This window comes from Phoxinus phoxinus (genome assembly GCF_949152265.1).
Source record: "Phoxinus phoxinus genome assembly, chromosome: 11".
In the NCBI taxonomy this organism is placed as follows: domain Eukaryota; kingdom Metazoa; phylum Chordata; class Actinopteri; order Cypriniformes; family Leuciscidae; genus Phoxinus; species Phoxinus phoxinus.
This window is the reverse complement of record NC_136886.1, coordinates 9,322,858-9,349,599: the sequence shown is the minus strand read 5'-3', so window position 1 is coordinate 9,349,599 and position 26,742 is coordinate 9,322,858. Positions and strand designations below refer to the sequence as shown.

The window sequence follows — 26,742 nt, the reverse complement described above, 5'->3', positions numbered from 1 at the left end:
ACCCCTTCCCTCATATCATTGATTTCATATATTTTTTTTATTTTGAATGACAGCTTATGTCACCAAAGTTGTAGCTAATGTTTTAAAACAGACACATTTCTCAATTCATAAAATACACCATCTGAGATGCGATGAAAATGTTCATAAATAAATAATTAGTACAATTGTTTATATTGTACTTCTCTGACACAAAGTTTCAGGCTCTTGTGTATCTTAAAAGCGACATCCTGCAAAAACAAAATAGTTTAAAAATAATTTGTACTTTTTATTTTACTTTTTTATATTTTATTTTATTTATTTATTTTTAAAAAATCACATGTTGCTTCAAACACTTAAATAGCCCCAATATAATGAGGTTGCGTAAATAATTGTAGTCTAACATCCAACCTTTGTACTGTACTTCTCACTTAATGTAAGTTGTAATGCTGGCTTTATGCTTGAATGGAAACAGTTAAAAGTTACAGTTAAAATTGTGAGTTTTCAGTTAAAAATGAAAATCCTCCAGTGGGACTATGTAGACATTAGTAGGCCAAATGTTTATGAATGCTAAAAATATTAAGGCAGAAAATGACTACAGATATCACCATCACACACAAAAAAATCTATTTCTCTTTTGTCATTTTACCACCAGTGATTGAGTGTGCAATTGTAACATGGGTCAGTGATAGCCTGCACATGGATATATAAATATGATGTTTTGTCCATCATGAGACACGATCCTTCGGTAGACTGATGTATATGCATTACATTTGTAGTGCAGTAATAGCATAATTTGCAGTATTTTGTCTTTTTATTTGTCCTATACTGGTTTATTTACATTTTAATATGGTAGCTAATGAAATGACTTTATGCGCAATTAAATTAAGGACATAATTTATTGCACTTGCAAATCACCCGTATTTTAAAAGGGTCACTCAGGGTATTATTTTATACAGCGCAACAAATTAGCATTTAATATTAAAGCAGCACCAGGTAACTTTTCAACCTTAATAATATATTTCCAAGTCTCTTGTGATGGTACATCGACTTACACTAGGTTGAATGACACGTCTGCCATAGCCTGACGGGGTCTGTATAGTTTTTAATCGTACTTTTAAACTTCGGGTTTCGGGTAGTAACCGGCGAACAAAGAGAACTACAAAATTCGACTGCTTTACGGCATATACGTCACTTCCACCACCACCCCCACTTCCTTAAAATCGGACGTGCGAGCCAAACTAGCGTTTGTTTGCCAAATGTTATAGTCATGGCCGAAGCAGCACAGAAAAGCAAGAAAGCAAAGGTTTTGTCGGAGGAAAGCAAAAAGAGGAAACGAGAAAGTGATCGTATTAAAGGCAAAACGAGGATCTACATTGGGCCAGCGTTTCCTCGCTGGCGTGAGCTGAAGGAGGAGGAGGGGTGCCCGATGCCACCCGTCCCGGTTTTCCAGGGATTATTCTCTTTTTTGAGCGACAGTCCCAGAAAATTCATATTCTTTCCCGGGACACGAATTGTCCCGTTTTTTTGTGAAAATGTACTTCTAAAGTAGAATTTCCTGGTTTCAAATTAAACCGTTTCCGTCTACTGTTACTGTGTTTTCTTCATAGTTGTGTACAGTACATCCAATCCTGTGTCCGTAAACGGGTAAAAAACATGGTAAAAACGGGTAAAACAGTGGATTGGCAAATGCCAGGCGTTTACTTTTATTTGATTGGAAGCTCAACTTATCGCCTAGCAACTGCCTGTGCTGTCGGTCGGTCGCGCGCGCGCATCAACACACATCCAAGATGATACAGTGTGAGTTTAGTTGCTAGATAGCTTTTTAAAATATGTCTATTTACATCTATTGTGTGAAATGGGGAGAGAGACGGACGAGGAGGATAACCACTGTCTATGAGGATAACACAACAAAGTCGGATGAGCCACCAGTGTCAAAGAAAATACTATTTACAACCTACAACTCAGACTCAGACCACAAAAAATAATAATAATCTGTGTCCCGGTTTTTCACACTTCAAAGGTGGCAACCCTATGCTCGACCGATGCGGACTTTCAAATATCAAATGAAAGCCTATGTCTAAAGGGCGTGTACAAGTTTGGTAGGGGCTACATTCTTTCAAGTAAATATATAAGATGTACAAAATAATATTTTAGGATACCTAACATGTCTGTGATATTTGTTTATTTGTCTTGCCTCAAGCTATAATAAATCGATTTGTAAAATTTGCAGATTCATCTATGGTAGCTTGATATTATAATATTGACGATATATGGTTATTATATCTACCACTCAAACATTGCATTGAAGTATCATATAGATTCAGTAAAACGGTAACCAATAGACTAGGCTACTATAATGACGCTGGCTTGTAAACGTAAGCATCACGATCATTTGTCGTTTGAAAAAAATAAAACCCATGAAATTATATTCATATGACATGCTGAAATATATGCCACTGTACCTGGATGAAGACATTTCACACGCGACACAAGCAGAACACCTGCATGTGAACTCCTACAGTGTTCAGGGCTATCATGGTTGTCAACAAATGGACGTGCATGTATGACAGAGTTTACGACAGTAGTAGAGGACAATACTGTTTCCCAACTGTAGGGGGACCCCGAGAGCAAAAAAAAGAAAAGTAACCTAGTGCTGCTTTAAAGCCCAACACTTGATCATTTTAGTTTGACCTCACCCAAGTTTAGTGAAACTGTGATGAGCACCTACATCCTCTAGATGGGGACAATGTACAAGTTTCTGTATACCATGAACATTGCATATAAATATTTAATTATTTTAAAGCTGATGTGTGTAATTTTCTTAATTGTACAAACTTATAATATAATATAATATAATATAATATAATATAATATAATATAATATAATATAATATAATATAATATAATATAATATAATATAATATAATACAGTATCAAGTTAAAACGACCAGGAAAGCTTGTATTCATATAAAACACATTTTATTTACATAAATTACAAGAAAGCACAAACCAGAATCACCATAAATCTACATTAAAAACATCTTGTATATAATACTTTAAACAGATTTACTATATCTTAACTCCATATCTCAAACAATACTTTATTATGGTTTCCATAAAAAGAACGGGTATACAGAGTTTAAACTGGCATCCCACTGATATTATCTAACTAGTCGGAGAGAGAAAGAGAGAGAGAAACAAAATGGGATATTGTACTCACAGCACGTTGAGAACAACATAACAGGCTTTCTTTATTCCGAATAGCCTCCTCAACATTAGCAAACACTTGATTTCATGACTAGTGAAGATAAGATTTATCTGTATACTGCATTTGGCAAACAAACAGGAATCCTGTTTCTCAGAGTGACGATGTTGTTGAGTCCACTACCTCTCTGCCATTACATACTGTAGGCACGACGTTGGAGGCCGAGGCTGTAAAGACATTTTCAATAATAAAGATGTCGTAAGTTGCATATCACAGTGTATCATTGCCATTCAATAGATGTTTTCAAGTATGTGGGGGAATCTCATTAAAATATATTTTTATTTTATATATTAATAAAACATTGCACAAATAGAAAAAATTATAAATCTATTTTTTTGTTGCATTTTTACATTATTTTCATAATAATTAACCACTTTTTCCACCCAATTTTAATATTTTTCTTATTTATATATTTCAGCTTTTTTTTGTGTAATTTTCAGTTTTGATTCTCCTCATATTTGTATTACTGTAGGTAATACATATAATATATATTTTTTTGTAATGCAGCAATATCACAAATTCTACCATGATGTAAATTTAAATGTTTACAATTTAAAATATATTTATTAAATGTCACATAACATTACTGAGAATGAGTATTTTTGCATTACAGTAATGAGAGGAATTGTCTGTCATTATGCAAACGAATACTTACATCATTATGCTAAATATTATTTATTTGAGGTGAAATACCCATTTTAAGGGATTCACACTGTAAAAAATTGCTGTAAAAAAAACGTCCAAATTTTAACAGTATCATGCTGTTTTCCATTAAAACAGCAATATACCGCAGAAAAAAATGCATTCTGGGTGATATATGTCGTTTTCGAGAAAGTAGCCTACAGGAATATACTGTGAATTAACAGCGCTCAAAGTCTATCCTAAGCTCAGGGATGTTTCAGTAATATCAATGTAATCCAATAAAGCTAAATATCTGCACTCACAGGGCCAATGATACTTTATGTTCTCTGAATATTACTGAATATTTTGATCAATATCTTTTTCATTTCTAATGACAGTTCAGGCATTGCCAATCCACATTTTCGAATATGGGTGACACGAATTGCTCAAAATGCTTGATTTAAACAGCTGTTGATTGCTTATATTGACGATGATGCTGGTATATTAAAGACAGAGATCATAAATGATACCGTACCTTGAGAGAAGCTGGAGCCAGGGCCAGTGGTCACACTGAATCGAGTGGTGGCCACTCTGAGCGTGCTGACGTTCTTCTGGGGCTGGAAGAGGATGATGTGGATCTTGGGAGCGAAGAGGCATCCCAGCACCACTGAACCACTCAGACTCACGGAGATGCACATGGTAGTGGTCTGTACCTGAGAGAGTAGACACAAAAAAAGCGATTACATTCACACCGTGATACCACCTGACTGGCGTATTCATATTCAACAGGGATGTTAACATGGGATTGAATTTATTTTTCCATTGAACTCAATTCCAAAAGTGTTGCCAAAGCCTATGCGGCTAAAGATGTATCTTAAGAGGATGAATCCATGCGCAAAGCAGGTGTGTGTGCCGTGTATAAGCAATCTCATGCATACTAATACAGGTATTAGAGACATGCATCGCCAAATAACATTTTGATGAGAGGGGGTGAATCAACAGGAACCGGTTCTAAGATGTTCACTGTTTAGGCTGAGATGTTGGCTTTGTATCATTGGACATTTCATTTGGCAGATACTTTTATCTAAATTGATGTGCATTCAAGCTATTCATTTTTATCAGTATGTGCATTCCCTGCGTTTCAAATCCACGGCCATGCCATTGCTATCCTCTTTCGGTTGGGCAAAATATATTAAAAGCTGCGGTTAACAGTCCTCTCAGGGTCAAGCATTGGACTTCAATATGACCTTTGTTAAATCATTTCAAAACATGGTTCAGCTGAATTATAGTTTTTTTTCCTCAATACCAAATGAACAAAGAGTAGCTCATTCTTTCTTCAGTAATAGATTTAAAAGTGTTTCTGTGAGCGCGGCAATGCGTCAGAATAAACCAAAATGCTTTAAATAATGCATCGTTCAGAGAGCTGTGCTTGGAAAGGTCTTGTATGCGTTCCCAGCAAGCCTTGCTCTTGTCTCCATAAACATGCACTTTTTTATATAAAATATCACACTGAATGAGACACATGTTGTAGTCTGATTTTCCTCCATAATTGATCATCGTTATTCTTTAACAAAATATCTCCAGAGTGAAAAACTGGAACGACTCAGCTAAGTACAAACAAACACACAGACGTGAACCCAACTGCAAATGGAAATCTGCTTTTCAAAGAGACTCAAAAAATATTACATGGCTCTATAATAATTAATTTTGACCAATCACGGTATTCAGAATGTTGTATATATATAAATTATAAAGAGATATTTTGTTGAAAAGTTTGGGGTCAGTACGTTGTTGTAAAGAAGTCTCTTCTGTTCACCAAGGCTGCATTTATTTGACCAAACATAACAAACATAATATTGTGAAATATTATTACAATGTACAATAACTCTTCCCTAAATGAATATGTTTAAAAATGTAATTTATTCCTATGTTGGCAAAGCTGAATTTTCAGCATCATTACTCGAGTCTTCAGTGTCACATGAAATCATTCTAATATGATGATTTGCTGCTCAAGAAACTTTTCTTAGTATCAATGTTGATGCTTCATTTTGATGCTAAACATTATAAATATGTCTACTGTAACTTTTGATCCTTGCTGTAATAAAAAATATGAATTTCTTAAAGAAAATTGAAAGTTTATACTTTGTTTATTTACAGGATTTTGAATTTCAGATTTTTGTAGCCGACTATTTTATTTTGGTTCCGCATTTGTGATTTATGTGATTCTGAAGATCAAATGTTTATCATATAAATCTTACAAGCAGCATGTGCTTTTTCTTCTGCACATCAATGCTGTTGGTGGGTGAGAAGCAGAAATGATACAACTAAAAATGATATCTGCGGGATGAATGAGGCTGTTGCATTTCCTGTGAGTGTGTGTGGGATTGTGTGCGGCGAGGTCTCGGTCTCTAAGGCACACCTTGCTTTCTGAGCACAGGCCCCAGCTGGGAATCATTCTCCCATGCTCTAACACATCACCACACACACACACACACACACACACACACACACACACACACACACACACACACACACACACACACACACACACACACACAGACACACACAGACACACACACACACACAAACACACACACACACACACATATATATATAAAATGCGGAAACCCTGAACAGAGGATGACATCCTGTCCAATCGGAATTCAAGGAGATTCCCTTCTCTCTCCTGAGGCCTTTTGACTTTTTTCTTTCTGTATCCTTTCGTCTATTCTTGATGGATGATGTAGAACTGACCCTTACATAAGCCCCCTACAGCCATAACATATCCGGATCATGTTTCTGTCCTCTTTTTTTGCTCACTGGAGCATCCAAATGCCATGTACAACGTCCGTTTAAACTAGCAGTGCTGGCTATATGCACCAGGCAGATTGACTATTCTGGATGCACATATATAAAAATGATATATGGCAAGTAAGTTTGCGTTGCACTGTAACTCTTTGTTTGAATTTTGACCAATCAAGGTGTAATGTCACTTCCAAACTATGTGTGAAGATAAATAACAAAACAAAATTAAATAAATAACTATTAATAATTAATAATAATAATAATAATTTAAACATTAAAAAATATTAGAAATTATTATATTCTTGTTTAGAAGTTTGTGTTGCACTGTGACCCTTTAATTCACAACAGGGGAATCAGGGTGTGATGTTACTTCCAAACCACCATGGGTGATGAAATAAATAAATAAACAAACATTAAAACATTTTGGAAATTATTATATTATTGTTTTTGACAATAAAAATTAGGACTTTTTTTTTTCAATTTAATAATGCATGCATCAAAGGGTTAAAACTGTAAAAATAAAAGTTTCATGTTGTCAAATGTAAGAGTGTTTAATGGTGTCTGTCCTGAGGCACTTGACTGAAGGATTCTCTGACCAATTGAATAGCATGTTTTCATAGGCTAGTCATTTGCCAGGAAGAAAGATCCCCACTTTCTTTGTTCTACACTGAACAGCTTTTGAGCCACATGAAATGTGAGCTTCTCCTTTCATCAGTGCAAAAGACAGGTGATCAAAGAGATTTTTCTATCTGCCATCTGAATTGGCAGGTATGGTAACAAAAAAAATCAATCAGGCAAACTCTCAGTCTCGCGCTCTCAGGGAAATTGTATATATGCTAAAAATAAAGGATAAAGTCAGTGTCGGGAAGTGATTAAGGGTTATAAGAGAAGCTCATTATCTAAATGATGAAAAATATTCCATGCTGTCATTGTGTGTGCAGTGTGATTTGAGACAGCCCCTCTGATATCTTTTCCCAGAGGAGAGCCGGTAATATCCCCCCGGCACAAGATTTACTTCTCAAAGAAATCACATTGTTATACAGAACACTCAAGCACGGCATTCATTAACAATGTGTCAGAAGACTATAGCCAAATCTCAACTATGTTGAGCATAAATGACATTTAAAGTTATGTTCAGAGAAACTTTAAAATTATATTGTGGTCCTCACATACAAGATTAAAAACCATATACCTGTATACCACTATATATGTATGTATACCACTCGTTCTTGCAATTAAAAAAAGAAAAAATCTAAATGATTTTGCATAATTTAAAATCTAAAAATCATTCACTCATTTGTTCACTCATTCACTCACTCACTCACTCATTCATTCATTCATTCATTCATTCATTCATTCATTCATTCATTCATTCATTCATTCATTCATTCATTCATTCATTCATTCGTTCATTCATTCATTAATTCATTCATTCATTCATTTTTGCTACTGGTCCTGGTCTTATTGTGCATAATTCATCAGAGCACTTTACATACATATGTACACAGTACAAAAGATTGTTAAGATGTTCAGATAGCTGTTGAAAATGCTGTTGTTCTGCTTACATTTTTTTGTGGAAACCATGATATTATTTTGATGAATACAATCTATAAAGTATTTAAATTTAGATTTAAAGTTAACATTTCTTATTGATTTAATTTAACGTTTTAAGTTGCAAACATTATTGTGTTGAGTTCTGCGGACATAATAATGTTTATTTTTACATCAACTTAATATTTTATGTAATATAAACTCATATTTCTGCATTATTATTATTATTTTATTTATTTTTTGAGTTGTAGGGATTTCATAAAATTGTTTTGATGACTTGGGAAATTGGGTTGTGGATTTCTAGTTCCCACCATGGACTGGATAAGTAGAATAAATGTAAAAGATAAGTAGTCCTTTTTTTTTTTTTTTTTTTTAGTAAGGGGAAAGACCTTGTGTTTAATGTTGTTATATTTGACATTTAAAAGAGTTTCTGTTCTGTTGAAGTTCATGTGGTTACAATTATGCTGAAGAGTATAGACGACATGAACGTAAACTACATTGGTTCTATATGCAAAGATTGTGCTAATGCCAGTGACAAGTACATCTTACTTGTTTATTAAATTGGCATGTTAAATTACATTTACATTTAGCATGTGCTATGTGAGCTGTGGGTTGAACTGAAATAGATCAGATTAATCCAGGGCTGCAAATCAAGTACTTGGATTCAACTTAAAAATGTGTGTTTATGTTACAAATTATTAAGTTCCTCTAACTCAATCTAGTTTGTTGGTCAAATATGTGGATTGTGGAGCATATGTGGAATATGGATATGTGGAACTCAAAAAGATTGATGCAAACTGTTAAAGTAAAACAAACAAACATATTTTTTTAGAATGTTGCAAGTTCAACAGAACAGATTTATTTCAAATAAAAATCTTTTGTAAAATTATAAATTACTTAATGATAATATAATATAATATAATATAATATAATATAATATAATATAATATAATATAATATAATATAATATAACATAATATAATATAATATAATATAATATAATATAATATAATATAATATAATATAATATAATATAATATAATATGATAATTGGCTCTACCTCTGAAATGACTTTCTGTTTTGGCCTGACGCACAAATCCCTCTTAGTTTCAATGTTTCTCTTGCAAACCACATTGCTCTGTTCTGTTGTACAATACTTTTCACAATTCAGTAACTGAATGAAATTCCTTCAACCTTTACACGTTTTCATCCTGCTGAATATCCCGTTGCACTCAGAAATACGTCACATTATGGAAGTAAAAAGGGTTACAAAAGACATTTCAATTTGACTCGAACGTAAATCTTATTTAGAGGCTATTATTTCCATAGAAACAAGCTGACAAGCTATTAAATGCCATTAGTGAGCTATTGTCACAACCATGCATTGTACAGCTCATATTTACTTACCCTATAGTCACTGGCAGTAACATAGAAGATTGGCTGGAAAGCCAGCCAGATTATGCACGTGGTGTACATGGTGAAGCCGATGAACTTGGCTTCATTGAAGTTCTCTGGGCACTTTCGAGTCTTAAAGGCGTAAAATGTACAGAGGATGATGAGGACACAGTTGTAGGTTAAGGACATCAGCATGCTAGAATCCTTGCTGTTGCACTTCAATGTCACCACGTCTCTTCTTTCAGGACTGACCTCCTTTCTCACCCCTGGAGCCTCAACCAGAAGCCAGACCACAACCACCAGGAGCTGACAAGAAATCAGACCAGCACAGATGGCCACCTGTGAAGCTGGACTGATGAACCTCGGCCTTTGAGCTCCATCTTTAACGCCGTTGAAAATCCGAGCGATGCGGTTGGTCTTGGTCAGCAACGCAGAGTAGCAAACGGCGAAGGAAGTGCCCAGGCCGAGCCGCCGTAACGTGCACACTACGGCAGAGGGTTTGCTGATGTAGATGAAGGTCATGCAATAGCAAAGGAGGACACCTAGCAGAAGAATATAGGAAAGTTCACGTCCGCTTGCTTTCACCACCGGTGTCTCATTGTTCTTTATGAAGAGGCCGATGACAAAGAGTGTGCAGAGCATACCAAGGCAAGAGATGGTGACCGGCCCAATAGCCCAAGCGTCCTCCCAATGAATGTACTCTTCTGGTAAGTTGTAGCAGCCCGTGAGATTGTCCAGAGGCCATAGTCCGAAGCCACAATCCGCACAGGTGAATTCATCCAGGAGGTACTGGTAGGGCTGGCAGGGAATGCAAATCCAACAGCAAACGTCACCGGGCTGCATGCTCTTTATCTCGTTTTTCCTACATGGGTCGCTGCATTGGGATGTGGGCACCACTTGGCTTTCCCAAGGAATCAAGCTTGTGTTCAGACTTAAATCCCGAGCCCAATACCCCACTTTCCTATAGACATATCCATCATTCTCTTTGTGATAATGGAAGATGTTGTAGCGGCCCAGACTGTCTCCATAAGCATCAAAGTGAACATTGTTCTCTGTATCTGCAGGGCGAAATGGAGCTGCGGACACAAAGGGCATATGATAAACATCATTTATTTACATTTTTGGCAACAGATAAATAGATATTTTACAGCAGCAAAGTGTTTTTCTTTGTAAGCACAATATGTCCAACCCAGAAAGACCTTCTAATGTAAGTCCAGTCTACTTTCTTCCATGTTCTGCCATGACCATTTCTCATTAGGTTTTAGATGCAGTGGACTCAGGTGCGAATGGTACATTTACATAATGGAAGTCAGGAGGTTGATACATCGCCTGGTTTCTATGATGTAATTTGTCATTCTCGGAAGAACATAAAAATGAAACATAACAAAGAAATAGATGAAGAATAGCTATAGGAACTTGACAGTCTGCCATCAGTTCCCTAATACAAGCAATTGACCACTCGGCACAGACATTTAATATACATCCCTGCTTGTACTTGTTTAAATCATTTAGAAGTTAGCAAGGGGCTAACGAGGCTAATGCATGTAATAAAACACTTAGACTGTACACAGGTCATAATGTTGGATTCATGCATTAGTGTAATCTATTTGACAGCAGCAGTTTTCCCCTGGGGGAAACTTCCTAGATCCATATATCTTTCAAATTGATTTCTTTGACTAAACAAAGAACAGACACATTTATTAAGATATAGTGATACAAAAAAAATAGTTTTTACTTTATTAACTTTATTCATTGCATGCTATAGTGAGAAGATGTATATATAGGCTAGCTGGAATCCCAGGATTACAAATTATTGAAAACTGCATAATGGGAGTCATCAGTAAATATAACAATAGCCAAATCAACTAAAAAGGATGTTGAAATTGTTGGACTTATTTATTTCTTTATTTTTAATTTACAGGTATTGCCTAATGAGAAGAGAACTGTTAATGTTGAATTAACATTGAATATATATAAACAAATTGAAAATGTGTTCATTTTCATGAACTCATATTTAATAATAATTCTTTTTTTATGTTGTTTTAAACACATATGACTTTCTTCCATGAAATGCAAGTTGTCATATTTAATGTTGGCCAATCACAGTCGGTAAAGATATACTGTAAGATAAAGATATACGATCTATAATGGATGATTTTGGTAAATATCTGATTATATTTAAGTCTGATCCTTGCACAAAGCATCAATATGGTTTAAGATGACTTGGAATATTTATGGGAAAAGTTTATGGACCATCTTTATTATAGTTTTATGGTGCTTTTCAGTCCTTTCTGCTTTTGAAAATGAACAGAAGAAATATCCTATTGAATTGGAATGACATGAAGGTGAGTTACAGGATTTCATTTTTTGCTGAACTACTGATTATAAAGTGAACTTAAATTATATAATCTATCACTTAAAAAAAAAACTCACAGTCAAAATTTGTCTTCAGGATGTAGTCCTTGTACAGCTTTTTTCCATTCACTGGTTTCAGGGCACTGCAGAGTTTGGTGGTATTTGAGCACAGTGCTTGTCTCATGTTGTGAAGGGCATGGGCCATAGCGTAGACAGCATTGACCACAAACATGATCTTGGACTCCTGCTCGAATTTGCCGTCCCGGAGAGAATATTTCCCACAATTAATGTCGTGCAGGCTACACTGAAAGCGGTTTTCCCAGAACTCTCTGAACCAGGGGTTACGTGTGTTGTTGTATGGATTGAGGTTTGTGAAGTACGCTGCGAATTCAGGGATCGGATAGGACGCCAGCTCAATGGTGAAAGCTCCGTCCGCCACATTCTCGCTCCCTCTCACCACACTCTCCTGCGCCCCCCAGCCATCGCTGGCCACCCAGATGAAGGAGACGTTCATGCGCTTCGCTGCAACCAAGAGCTCTCTTGCGTCCTCACTTCTGGTGAAGAGGATCACTACTTTAGCGTTGGACTTCTGCAACAGAGATCTGATTACTCCATCGTAACTGAAGCGGTCCATGGAACGACTGACCTTGGCGGATGTAGCGATGCAGATTTGCAAGGCTCGGGCCTCTTGCTGAAAGGCGTCGATGCCCGTCTCGCCGTAATCGCCCTCTGAGGCAACGGTGGAGACGTAAGTCCAGTTGAAATAACGTAGGATCTCAGCAATGGCTTTGGCTTGGTAGAAGTCTGGGGGCACAGTCCGGGCAAAGTAATCATAACGGGATTTGTCACTCAGTTTCGCACTGGTGGAGGCATAACTGATCTGAGGAATCTGGAAAAGACGCAGGAGATTGGCCACCTGCAAAAGGACAAATGAAAAACTGTGATGAAAAACTACTGAAGTGTGTAAATGGCCACACTATTTCACTGTGATTCATGAGTGTTGGCTGTCAGTATAATTCTCATAAACGGCGTGATCAAAATGATGTTTATTTAGACCTTGCAAGTGCAACCCTGTGCAGCCCAGTACTCGGAGTTACAACAGATTTATATTTCAAATAAATGATGTTCTTTTGAACGTCATTTTCATCAAAGAATCCTGAAAAAGGGTATCATGGTTTCAACAGAAATTTTAAGCCACACAACTGTTTTCAACATAGATCATGAGAAATGTTTCTTGAGCAACATATCAGCATATTAGAAATGTCTAAAGGATGTGACACTGACTGAAGACTGGAGTAATAGCTGCTAAAAATTGATCTTTGCCATCACAAGAATAAAATACATTTGAATATAAAACAGTTATTTTAAATTGTAATAAAATTTCACAATATTACAGTTTTTGTTGTGTTTTTGATCAGTATACGAGGCTTCTTTCAAAAACATAAAAAATTGTACTTACCACAAACTTCAAACAATATTAATTACACACATTTATAATATAATAATTAATTGTTCTTATGACTAAAATTATTCAAATAATGTTATTTAGAGATTGTGTTGTCGTAGTTACTGTTTTGCTATAGACTCTATAGTATAGTATATATACTATAGTACTATATACTATATTATAGAGCATACATCAAAATAATTCATCTGAATTTACAGAAAACGTTGAAAAAGTCAGTTTAACAAAAAGAAAGAAAAATTCATGAGAATGTAATTCCTCTGATAACACAAATTATGACAGTTATAACCACACTTAGCATCGTGATTAGTTAGTCTCACCCTTCCAACTTCTCTGAGAACCGTAATGGCAACACTTCACATTTCCATTTTTACAATAAAATAATATCATCCCAAAGGATATTACCCCAGGAAACTTGGCTTCTGGGTGCAGCATCGTCAGCGAACGGCAACTCTATTCTTGCAGTTATTAAACTTAAAAAAAAAAAAAACCTCTTTAACCCTTCCACTGCCATAACAGACATTTCTTTATGAAATACGCATCATGTACGCAAACTGTAGCTCTATGAGAGAGTTCATTCACTGGCTAGGTGTTGATGGACACTGAAGCACTAGATCTATAGTCTTGCACACCAATTTCTTTGCCAGCAGTATGTGAGTGTTTTTTTAGTTGTGAATATGTGATATGCAATAGAGCCTGGCTGTCTTTGCCTCGGGCAGTTCCTTAGAAGCCTAAGGGAAAGTCAGCATGAAGACGGCAGCAGCGAATAAGAAAGCTCTTCAGGATTTATCTGTATTGTATGTCAACATTGCATAACATGCCGAAGTGAAATGCACATGAATACACATCTCATACGCAAAAGAAAAGGGCTCATAAAAAGTTCTTCCCAATCCACATGGGACATTTAACAAAAGTCATTTGATAGTTGTAATGTGATTATTGTTGAAGCTCAACAAAGTCTGACTGACATGTAAACCAACCAATCACAGTTCGTTTTGTTCATGTTTAGGGGTGTCGATGTTCCTACAATAACAGGCCGGTGTGTAACACTCTTGGAAGTAATTTAGAGAGTCTTGGCCGCAAACTTTACGTACTTCACAGAATTTTGAAAATCCAGCATTTAGTTGATCCTGATAAGCACTCGTAAACACAACGGTTGTTTCCAGGTGGACCGTTTAAGAACGCGACACACACGTCTCCTGGAAATCCGGTAGGATTCAACCAATCAGATGACGACTTTGAAACTCCTGAAGTGTTTCCAATTTATGTGCCATATACGTACATCAGACGTTCAGCCAGCGGTCCGTAGGAGTGACGTCTAGACTGGGACTAATTTATCCCTAACGAATCTCCTAATAAATATCATTATAAGTGGAATCACAAAGTATGTGCACAGTAAAAATAAAGCAATTACTGACCACGGTTTTGTAAACAAAAATGGAATAAAGATATTAAGCACCAAGGCCACAACCTGCTCTTCACATCCTCCAGTCTCAAGACCAGCTTTCTCCTTCAAACAAAAGGCAATAAATGATTAATGTAACTGCCTTTCCTCGTGTACTTTCACTTAAACGGCCACTTACTACCTAAGAACAAATACTACCTGCCTGCTATGATGTCAGTCAATTTTATATTGCACACTGCCCTACTTACTGTAAGTGCTGTACCTCAAGAATGCATACAAGAGCAATTTTCATGTCATTCTGTGGTTACTAATGCATGGCAGTCTGTTTTACGTCAATATTAATGTCACTTTTGACTATGTGGCACTGCTGGGGCCAACACTATACTATCTATTACAAAGCTCATAATATAAATATAATATAAACCACAACAGGGTGATCAAGTGCTTAAACTTAAACGACTGCTCGCCTAATAAATGAAAACGTGGTCATTAAATATTAATTTAAAAGTATTTTTAAATCTTTCATGGACTGTATATTGTAAGCTAGGACAAATATAGTCCATTCCCAGCTAACAAAAATATGTTTTACGAACATTTTGTTAACATACCCATTAAGTTTAGAAAACATTTCAGAATGTTCTCTGACCATTAAAAATGTCCTTTAAAAAAAAAAAAAATCCTGGTTATGCAAACATTCAATTTTATCTTTTTGCAGACATTATGGGAACATTCATTTTGAATCTGAAAATTCCGAAACAAGTAGTAATATTAAAATAAATAAAAAACATTAGATGAACATACAACTAAAGCGTTTCTGAAAAAGCACTCAATTAATAAAATATAAATACAATTTTTGTGATAATTATTAAATTTAATTAACATTAGATAAAATGTGTATTCATATTAATGTGATACCAGAATTATGTTATACAGATATTAGACATAACCTTCTATCATAAAACTCTCTCTCTCTGTAATGCATAGCATAATGATGACATATAGATCCAGTCATCTCATATATAGGAATTTCCAGGGGCATTTTTTTTTACAGTTCTCAGAGAGACGCAATATGAAAAGTTCAGCATACATTTTTCATATCTGTTGCTATAGAAACAAGTTGGGTTGAATATGAAAGGGTGCCTTTGAGAAGCAGAGGTTAATGTTGTTACTTTGTTTCCCCAGAGGTTTCCTAGCTCACTTTGAGATCAGCCTCTCTTACGATTCAATGTCATATAACATTAACTTAAACTCAAACGCTCCTTCTTTGTCAAGTCCAGACTATCTGTGTTTAAACATATTAGAAGACAGCTGCCAGGTTTTTCTTCATATCCTCTAGAATAGATTGACACCCTTACTTTGAGGCCAAATTGCAGGATTTGAGGAAAAAACACAAGCAAGGTGAAATCCACAACATATTTATTTAATAATGTATTATTAATGGTAAAAAAAAAGAGAAGTAATATAACATGTTACATGTAAGTAAGATATATAACTCCATGGGTGTTGCAGAAATATGACTTAAGACTATCAGTAATTATCTAAATTATAGTCTATGCTCTAATCACCTCTTAATTATAGTTCATTTTCTAATTTGCTTCTAAATTAGATTTAATAGCAGTCTTGTATTAATTAGCCGGCTTTGTACAATAGCCGCCATCAGTCTGAAGTGCATGCAGGTGCTCATTTATTTATTTATTACAGTTCAGGATTTTTTATTCAAATGTTGCTTCTGCCTGATGACATTCTACAAGCTGCCAAACACAATAAGATGATTTTCACCAAGCCAGTGTTTTAGTATATAGTACAGCTTGATAAATAGCAAGGATCCAGCGTACAAGCAAGTTACAAACTACTTACAATAAAGTACCATGTTTTTTGGGGGGATAGCACGGTGAATCTTCCACGTCCGCAGCACAAATGATGTGGGACAAGTTAAACAAAAAGGGTAACTTAAAGTATGATCAATAGTAGCAATATTGGTTGTGTTAGCAAGTACCGTTAATGAATATGAAATATTAAAAAACAGATGGCAGTGCACAGACACTAAAAGATCATCAAAGGTTTCAAAATTCAAATTGGTCACAGTTACAGTACCAGCTTAATGTTCTCAACAGGAATTTCAATCATATTTTGAGGAGCATTTCAATCCAATTGATTAGCGCTGATTAGCCGTGGGTCGCTTTTCTATTATACCAAATGGCTTTGTGTGACTTAAACACATTAGATATGGAGCTAATGCCCTTTTTCATAATGTCATGATGCAGAGAGTCTGCCTTCGAGACACAGCCTAGGATTTAATTAAGAAAATCACCAGCCACATGGATTTGCAGGCGGAAGAGTAAAATGAATTAATTATTCTAGAAGAGAGTATGTGGCTTTGAACAGCGGGATTTGTGTTTGACGGAAGAAGTGGACATATTGTATGTTTGTCATTTAACACATCCAGTTGTTCACATTTTCGTGTCTCCATATGTCTCAACATATTGGAAAAATATTGAACTAAATTATTTAAGATGAAAATCACATTCATTAATTTTATCACAATATCGAAATGATTTTTTTTTTTAACAACTGTAAAATAAATGTGAAATCATTTTATTATTGTAACCTGTATGTTATGTCTTTTTTGTCTAGTTTTCCGTGTGATTGATTAGTTATCCCATTCACCTGTTGTCTATCAATTAACCAGAGGTGGACAGTAACAAAGTACATTGACTTGAGTACTAAAGTATTCTTTTTTTCTGGAAACTTTTTACTTTAACTTCACTACATTTGAAAGACACATATCATACTTTTTACTCCACTACATTTCTTTAAAAGGGTCCTTAAGTAGAAAGTAGAAACGTCAGCAGGGGATGATTTTGGTTGCAAGGGTTGCATTTTGGTTGAAAAATAAAAGTCGGGCTGACGTCAGAACCTGACTGATGTTGGCTTCTGACATCAACCCGTCTGTCCAACGTTGGAGATTAATGTCAATCTGACGTTAGATTCTGACTATTCCAATTATAGTGTTTTGAGTGGATGCTGCGATTTTTGACATGCTACCTGTAACTTCTAACATAAAAACTGCAATTTATAAAGAAATGTAAAAAAAGAAAAGAAAAAAGAAGAAAAAAAACCTCCTGAAATTGAAATGAAATAAATAAATAAAAATACCAATCTGGAGATCTATCAAACAAAACTTTTTTGAACATGTTCGAACATGTTTTCTTGAGAATATTGTTGTAGCTGGTTAATATTTTACATACAGGTGTTTGTCTTTACCTTCGTTAATCAGTTTGTCACTCGCTTGAGAACATTATACAGGAATCATCAGGATATACATCTTGCATTTACTGATGAGCAAATAAAATTTGTCCCATAAAGATATGTTTCGATCTGACAAAGCGCTCACGTCTTATTCATTTACACAGCTGCTTAACACTGGCCTGCTGTCAGCCACTCTATCAATATACCCTCTGCACTGCCTTCATATTGACATTTTAGAAGAGGAACGATCCAGAGGCAAAAAATAGAAAATAGTGACTGAAAGAGAGATAAAAGGAGGGAGAGATTACGTTGTAGCTACTGTATGGTAAGCATTAACCTTGTTTGTAAGGCTCTGGGAGCTTCTGCTCACACTAGATCCAAGCTGAGCTGGAGATAACATTACACTATTTCCTTGGTCCAATGACTCACAGTCTCTTTACTGAAATCCATGTTTTTGGCTTCCTTTATAATGCAAGAAACAGAAGCATCAGAGCAGAGAGAGACACGCACCCTGCATTATATCTGGAAGGGTTTCAAAAACGAGAAGTAGAGCGAGAAGAGAAATTGAATGTGTATTACGGACATTTTTCCCATTCATATATCCAGGACCCATCTGTTTACAGCTTAAGAATGAATTGATCCGACTGTCCATCTATTCATTTTTGCATAGACTATCCATCTATTCTCCCACTCACTTCTCATTCACTGATGCTCTTTTAACTCATGTAATGTCACACATTGTGCTTGTACTTTCACACATTCCTCTCTATAAAGCTAGTGAACGGCACAGCACTGACTCTGACAATTTGTTCCCAAGCACAGAAAGTGTTACTATGAAATATGTATAAACAGAGTAGAGGGAAAAAATTTAAACACACTTTTGCAGAAACTCTTACAGCGCAGAGACAGAGATCGGGACAGATAGAAATTCAGAAGTGAAGATAACTCTGGGTTGTCTGCTGACAAAAAAAAAAATATTCTTAGGACTGTTAAGTTAACTGTAAAACTGCTTTGGAACTACAGGGTGAATTCAGGGTGATTGGGATACTTTTTTAGCCTGGCTGACACCAGACCCTTCTCAGTTGTAACCGTGGGTCTGGGGAAGGTTCATTCACAGCCCATTTCCAAAGGGCGTCACCAACGGACGTCGCTCAAATGCCTCTGGGCGCAATTGGATAGACCTAAAACCAATCAGAGCCATCGTCATCGTGTAAAGCCCGCCTCAACGTTTATGATTGGTGCCTCGATTTGGAAAAATTGGAAATGTGCTTGAATGGGCTCTTGGCCAGACCAGAGAATGTCTAATAAGGGGAGAACTGCCACTCTCAGTTAACTTCCGGCTTCTGAACTGGTTGCAGTTCCACTCTGGTTCCACATGAGGGCGCTCACAGGACGAGTGCAGAATAAATGGAGGTCTATGGAGGTCTATCATTTTTTGTCTAGTAATTTGAATGTTGTATTCGAAAGGAGATGCAAAGAAATTACACATTGCTGGGTATTAGATTTTTTAGAGTCACTTATTTGCTTTAAAAAGTCTTTTAAAATGTCAATGACGTCATACACATCGTACGACCAGAGATAGGCTACTGCTTTACAGCAATCCTTCAGTCACTTTGGTGCTTTCGGGCTCTGCACTTTCTTTTCTCTCGAGGCATCGACAACACAGGTAAATACACGTGCTAAAAGAGTTATTGCTAGAAGACATTCTGGTCCCGCTTCGGATACCACGATGCCATCAAGCGGTATCTCTGCTCGTAATCAGTCCTTCACTGACCAATCAGCGTTCATTAGCAGAATGCTAGCGTGTTAAGGGCAACAACAACTCAACCTGCTGTGCGCGTTCATGTGTTTTGAAGGAGGTGTGGTTTCGGAGACGTTCTGAAGGGAGGGCGGGATCTTATGCTTTCAAAGCTAGCTTTCTACTGCTAGCCTCTCAGAAAATTGCCTACCCTACTTTTAAGAGTTGTATTGAAAACCACTTCAAAATGTGCCAACACAATTTGAATGGGCATGATTCTTCTGCTTTTATAAAGATGTCATGACTTTTTCAACATGAAAAACCCATCAGTTTGTCCCTAGAGATTGTCTCATCCTACTTTACCATGAAAACACATTCCCACTACACATCACAAAGACACGCACATTCAAACCCAAAACTGCATTCATGCTCAATAAATAAAAACACGTTAAAAAATAAAACAATTTATTCATGCAGAGCTGCGTGTGAGGAATGCATGAGGATTATGATAAATACGGTGATAACGATGACAAAAAATAATATTTTGATAATGCTGCTGACATCAGTGATAATGATGATGAAGAATGACAGCGCCGGCACTAACAACGCGAATATTAGTGACACGGAGGATGATATGAATGATGAACTAACACTGCAGTGACATCTTTTGTGCAGCTTTGTTTGCCTCTACATCAGAGGAGGTGGATTCCACATTCGGGATTTTGAAGAGTTCCGTTGCCAGGCAACAGCTGTGAATATGTTTGGTCAGGTGGAAGTGTGACCCGGTTAGAGAGGAGAGGATCGCTCTAATCTAACTCTGATCCTTCACCCCAGCCTGACAGAAGACTCTCTTGCTGCACGCTTGCTCTCTTTCTAACAGGGGTCTTTACTTTCATGTGCCCTTTAGGTGGCATCAAAGTCGCTAGCCACCATCCTAGCGCTCACTCTCACAATCTCAACAATCCTTGAGGACATGAGTTACAGATTAATGGTTAAACTAGTCTAAATGTGAACTGATTTAATGCAGCCTGTGTGACGAACAAGCGGTTCAAATCTCATTCTGATCTGAAGTTCACAGTGAGCTGCACATCAAGAGTAGTGTACACGCAAAAATATTTCACAATATTTCATTACTCGTCTCTTCAGTGTCTCGTTATTATTCAGAAATCTTTCTGATATGCTAATTTGCTGCTCAAGAAATATTTAACATTATTAAAATGTTTAAACCGTTGTGCAGTTTTTTTGTGCAAACGTGATTTTTTTTCTGGATTCTTTGATGAATTGAAACTTCAAAAGAACAATTTGAAATAGATTTTTTTTGTAACAGTTTAAAAGTCTTTCACTTTCGATCAATTTAATGCATCCTTGATAAAATGATACATTTCTTAAAACAAAATCCTACTGTCCCCTATGAAAGCTTGTTTCTTGTTTCTTTCTTTTTTTTAAATTAAGAAGTCATTTTTATCTTGCAATTTTGAATTTTTTCTTGTAATTCCAAGTTTATATCTTGCAATTCTGACTTAATTTCTCAAAGTTCCTGGTTTATATTTCACAGTCTTTATCTAAACTCAAAGTTTTGTGAGAATTGTGAGATATTAACAAACAATTTGTAGTAAAACAAAAAAAGTTTATATCCCGCAATTCTGATTTTTTTTTCTCGGAATTGTGTGATATAAACTCACAATTGCAAGTTATAAAGTCTGAACTGCGATTTTGAGGAAAAAATTTATAATTGTAAAATAAAAAAGTCACAATTACATCACCATTACCTTACCATTTTGTACACAAACAAGCTTCCATAAATCTCAAACTTTGTGTATATTTTTCTTTTTTTTAAGCATTCACATACACACACAAAAAAACATAATTATGTTTACAACAAGAATAAAAAATAATGGTGTAAAAAATACTTAATTAAAATAGTTCATTAAACCATTTTATATGGGGTCTTTTAAAAAACAAAATCACAGATTAATGCATACAATTTCCCAGACAGATGTGTTGAAGCATTTAAAGAGATAAACTGCTGCTCATTATGGTGCCAATAAACAATCTCTGTCATGCAGACCGAGGTAATGGTACAGAGAGGTCCTTACTGTAAATCTAATTGTCGCTAAGAATGGTGAACACAGTCAATTGACTTTCATCTTTCCTATCTATACTTGTGAAATGCTCAATCACCCAAGTCATATACTGTTGGTTTTAAAAAGAAGAAAACATTAGACTTTAGACATTTCAGAGATTTCATTGCTGCTGAACTGCTTTGCTGATGTATCTGTTGTCAGTCTGTAAGCATTAGTGCAGGATACTGCTTCATTATTAGTCACAGAAAGCTAAGAACTCGACGAGCTGAATAGAGCTGTAGTTGCCAGTATGAATTAATCACTAGCTATTCCTGAGGCTAAATGTTCCTCAGTACGGTTACAGAACGCAGGCAATCAACAATTAACATGGAGCTCTGAGCATTTTCTCAGAGAGGAAGTCAACTTCTATAAGATTATCATTCAGAGCTTTGCAGGAGCATTGAAAATTGTTGTTAAGTTGGAACTTTTCCAAGTTAAGGTGGGAGTTTTCCAAGTTAAGACTTCTTTGTCCGGCGGTATCAATCCCTTGTAGAAAAAAAAAGCAGCTAAATCACAGGAAGGTGGGGAGGTCAGCTGAATAATCACCAGAGGTGTTTTGTCCTACCAGCAGGGCTAAAGCCAGAAAATTCATTAAGGATTCAAACAACACCGGTGCTGTCAGGGATATGCTATCAAAGCCTTGAGATCAACACAAAGAGGTTCAGGAAAACTACGCTGTGTGGCTGGTTTGCTATGCAGTTGGTGTTCACAAAAAAGTGTTTTTCAGTTGCTATGGCCTTGCTAGGTGGTTTCTAGGGGTTTCTGGGTGGTTGGTAGGTATATTGGCCCAAAATCAGACCCCAAGTCTCTATAATATTCTTAAAGATTTTTCTGCCTGTTATAATCTGCCAGAAGAAAAGTCTAATCACTTAGAAAAGTAAAAGTACAATATTTTTCAACAAATCAAATACAAGGATAGGGAACGTTCTCAGAACTTTGGCTGCAATTCTGGCAAGGATCTCTCAAAGCAACGGACAAACTCTCTTCCAGTAACATTAATAGAATATTCATTTAAAGTGATCCAGTCTTTAATAATGTTCTTAAAATCATTATTGATACACCTTTCATGGAAAGTTTTGTCTTGAAATGTTTTAGTTGGATGTTCCGCTAATGTTTTTTATTTTATTTTTTTATGTTACTCATTGTTTCAGAAGGTTTAAAAGTAATTTCCAAAGTTTACAAATTGATAAAATGTTCTCTTAACGTTTGCATAAACATTAAAACATAAAAAAAAACTGGATGCTTTGAACATTCAGAGAACATTCCGAAATAAAAATGGAATGTTAGCAAAATATTCTAAAAACATATTTTTGGTAGTTGGGCTAATTCTGTTAAAGTTTAAATCAGTTATCTGAAACTGGCGGAAAAGCATTGGGTGAAGACTCTAGTCTGTGTTCAAATGAGTGCCAAGAACAATTCATGCAAACAAACAATCAATAATTCAGTGCAGAGTTTGATGAAGGATACAAAAGATATCGGAGCAAGTTCAACAAGAGAAAGCTTAACAAACAAAGCCACGACTTATGAATCGACTACCACTAAAAGACGACTTCTTTCTTTCGCAAGTAGGAAGAACATGAAGTGGAACAAGACATGAAGGAAATTCGGATAAGTGAGGCATGACAGAATCACATCTCATCATAATATTCAAATTAATAAATTGAGTGTATATGTTCATGGGCCGTAATTAACAGGAGTTACTGCATATATTTAGCATCAGACGTCTCAGTTACATGCCATCTTGTGCTTTCTGTGTAGGAATGTAAATTTCTAGAGTGATATCTGCGGAACCACATATTGCGTTGTAAACCAGTCGACATCCCTTCAGCTTTGATGTACTGTCAAGCGAATGATATATGTTTCAGATATAAAGGTGTTGGGGCTGTGCTTTGGAGCAGACACTTTACAACAGCAACTCCATAAATAGCTGCCAGGCAAGGACATGCACTTTTTATGAGAAAGGCCCCAAATACCGACCTCAACCAAAATTACATCTCGTTCATCAGACTCTCTCTCTCCCTTGCTCGCTCTCATGCCCTAAAAGCTTCTTTAGGTTAGCGTCTGTGCTGTCAAAGTCCGCCATTCTTATCGCTCCACGGGAGAGAACGCCAATAAAGGAGAGTGGAGTCTTAACACGAGAACCTCTAAAAGCCGGAAGCAACCTCCCGTCTGTTTCAGTCGACTCCACGCAGCCACCAGTGAGTTCACGCTGCTGTCAAGCAAGTCTCACCTTAACAAGCCTGCTCTCATTTCACAGCCTCTGAGCAAAAATTACAGCTTCAAAATGCAGGAATGGATGCAAAGTTATCAGCTCATGGTGTGACATGAGAAAGCACTCAAGAGCATTTTGGGAATGTACAGTAAAATGCATTTATTCCCTCCCATCGTAACCCAAAGTCTAAAGGCAAAAACTCGCAAATGAGCAGAATGAGGGTAATACTGAATAAAAAGCAGGGAAATAGTTAGCGTTGCACAAAATTGACTCTCAATTCATGAGACATCATTTTAATTTAATTGGAATGCACAGGAAGTTTGGAATGTCAAGAAGAAGAACTCAATTCAAAGAAATTCAACATAGCATTCTGGGAAATGAAGTGTTCTTCCATCCTTGACCTCAATATGTAATTTATTAAACGTAATACAAAAGATATTAAATAAATAGTTTGGGGTTGGTAAGACTACTACTTTTGCTCTCCAAGGCTGCATTTATTTGATCAAAAATTCACTAAAAACAGTAATAAGAAATATTATTACAGTTTAAACTAACTGTTTATTTTCATATATTTTAAAATGCATGATCCGAAATCATTCTGATATGATGATTTGCTGCTCAAGAAACATTTCTTATTATTATGAATCCTCTTTTTTTGTGGAAACCATGGTCTTTTTTCAGGATTCTTTGATGAATAAGAGTTCAAAAGAACAGCATTTATTTGAAATAAATCGTTTGTTACATTATAAACGTCTTTACTACGACTTTAAGGCACCCTTGCTGATTAAATATATTCATTTATTTATTTTAAAAAATATATAATAATTACTGACTCCAAAACTTTTTATGGTAATGTATTTGTTGCTAAATTTGAAAATGTGCATATTTTCCTCACAACATTATATTTTATATTGTATGGCATGAAAACCAATGGAATAAAGCAAATAAAATACAGTATATGCCCAATTGAAAAAAAATCTATACCAAAATGCATTTGAAATACATTTATTTCATATATTAACATATTTACTGACATATCGCTTGAGACTTACTGATATAATTAAACTTTATTTGAAGTACTTCTTTATTTCACAATGCACATTTTTTAACATTAAGCCTAAAATGTGTTTTAATATCACTATTAGTAGTATGATATTTGTATAATGTCAGTCTTTGAATGCAAGATATACAATATTCTTGCAATAGTTCCATTTTAGCAAAATCAAATATTCTTAATTTCCTTAGTTGAACCTCAGGACTACTTTCGGATAACTAAAGTGCATTACGTATAAAATTACTTGTTCTAATTTAGCAGACTTTAAGTATGCCGATTTAGCATACCTAAAGTACAAGTGCAGGGTATTTATATTAAGTACACAAATATGCAAATGTATTTGTCGTATACTTAGAATTAAATAAATGTATTTCATGGAATATGCTTTGTTTTTCAGCTCAGAAATTCTCCCCGTAAAGGGTGTCCCACATACAGAAAATGACAGAATTTTCATTTTGGGTGGAATGTTTCTTTAAAGGAAATGATGGTTCTAAGTGGTGGAAAATGGCACAGGAACAGGGATTCCCCAGCGACATGCTTCAGAAGAGAGATGCTAGATGAGTCTCGCTCACACTAGCCCTCCAGAAAACATCTCCCACCACTGCCCGAAGTGACCCTTTACAGCAGTGGAAAGAAACCGTGCATGTGTGTGTCTGTGTACATATGCGTGAGACACACAACAGTCTCCTGACAAAAACAGGAAGATAAGCTAGATCAATAAAAACAGAAAGAGGAAACAACAGTTCGAGTAGAAACGAGAGGGAGAAGATGGGGATTTCTGTACAGTGATAAAATCAAATTTCATACACTCAACTCTCTCTTCCTCCTTGTCTGTTTTTTCTGCATTATTAATGCATTCCATGTCCCTGTGCGGACACTGCAGTAATTATGCTCGTGAAACCTTAAGAATGAACACATTTCTCCATCTCTGTTTCCACCTCACAGAGTGACTCATACACCAACCGCATGCAGCACATATCTGACTGCCACTGATTTTAATGTGTTACTTAAAGCCTCCATTCATCAGCCAACATTCTTCTGTTGGGGGGATACATAATTAACTTGTTATTTCAATTCAGTAAGGCTTAAATTGTCAAATATTGGTATTTGCAGCAGATAGATCTTAACAAGCACCTCATTACCTGTCACACCACAAGCATTTTTTTTAAGAATGTTACAATAATAAAGTAAGATTCATTTTTAGAAGAAAATGTGACTTGTTCTTGGCCCTACAAAGGTCACCTCAACAATGCAAGGGTGTTATGGGTGGTTCTGGGTCAAAAGAGCTGACAACAATATGATATTCTGCTACGTCCTTAAAGCTACACTGTGTAAGATCTACTCCCATCTATAGTGGTGAAATTGTAAAACTGAATATTACTTTCTAGCCCCTCCAATTCCGAGGGAGTTTTAACTCCTACAGTGGTCGTATTATCTGCCAGCAGTCGAGTAATCTGCCCCTACCATTCGTCACGTGCCACTGAGGCTACGTTTACACATGGACGGCTATTTTCATAAACTGACA

The 26,742-nt window shown here is 35.9% G+C and overlaps 1 protein-coding gene across 2 annotated transcripts in view; it reads right to left on the bottom strand.

Moving 5' to 3' along the window:
* Positions 1 to 2,938: 2,938 nt before the first annotated feature.
* Positions 2,939 to 26,742, bottom strand: part of grm2a (glutamate receptor, metabotropic 2a) — a 49,551-nt gene continuing 25,747 nt past the window's right edge. For both annotated transcript variants that reach the window (XM_079629080.1, XM_079629081.1), the window contains 4 exons: positions 12,050 to 12,887; positions 9,629 to 10,692; positions 4,401 to 4,578; positions 2,939 to 3,411 (listed from right to left, as the gene is read on the bottom strand). In XM_079629080.1, coding sequence (XP_079485206.1) covers positions 3,338 to 3,411; positions 4,401 to 4,578; positions 9,629 to 10,692; positions 12,050 to 12,887 — 2,154 coding nt within the window. In that variant the 3' untranslated portion in view covers positions 2,939 to 3,337. The remainder of the gene's footprint in view (positions 3,412 to 4,400; positions 4,579 to 9,628; positions 10,693 to 12,049; positions 12,888 to 26,742) is intronic.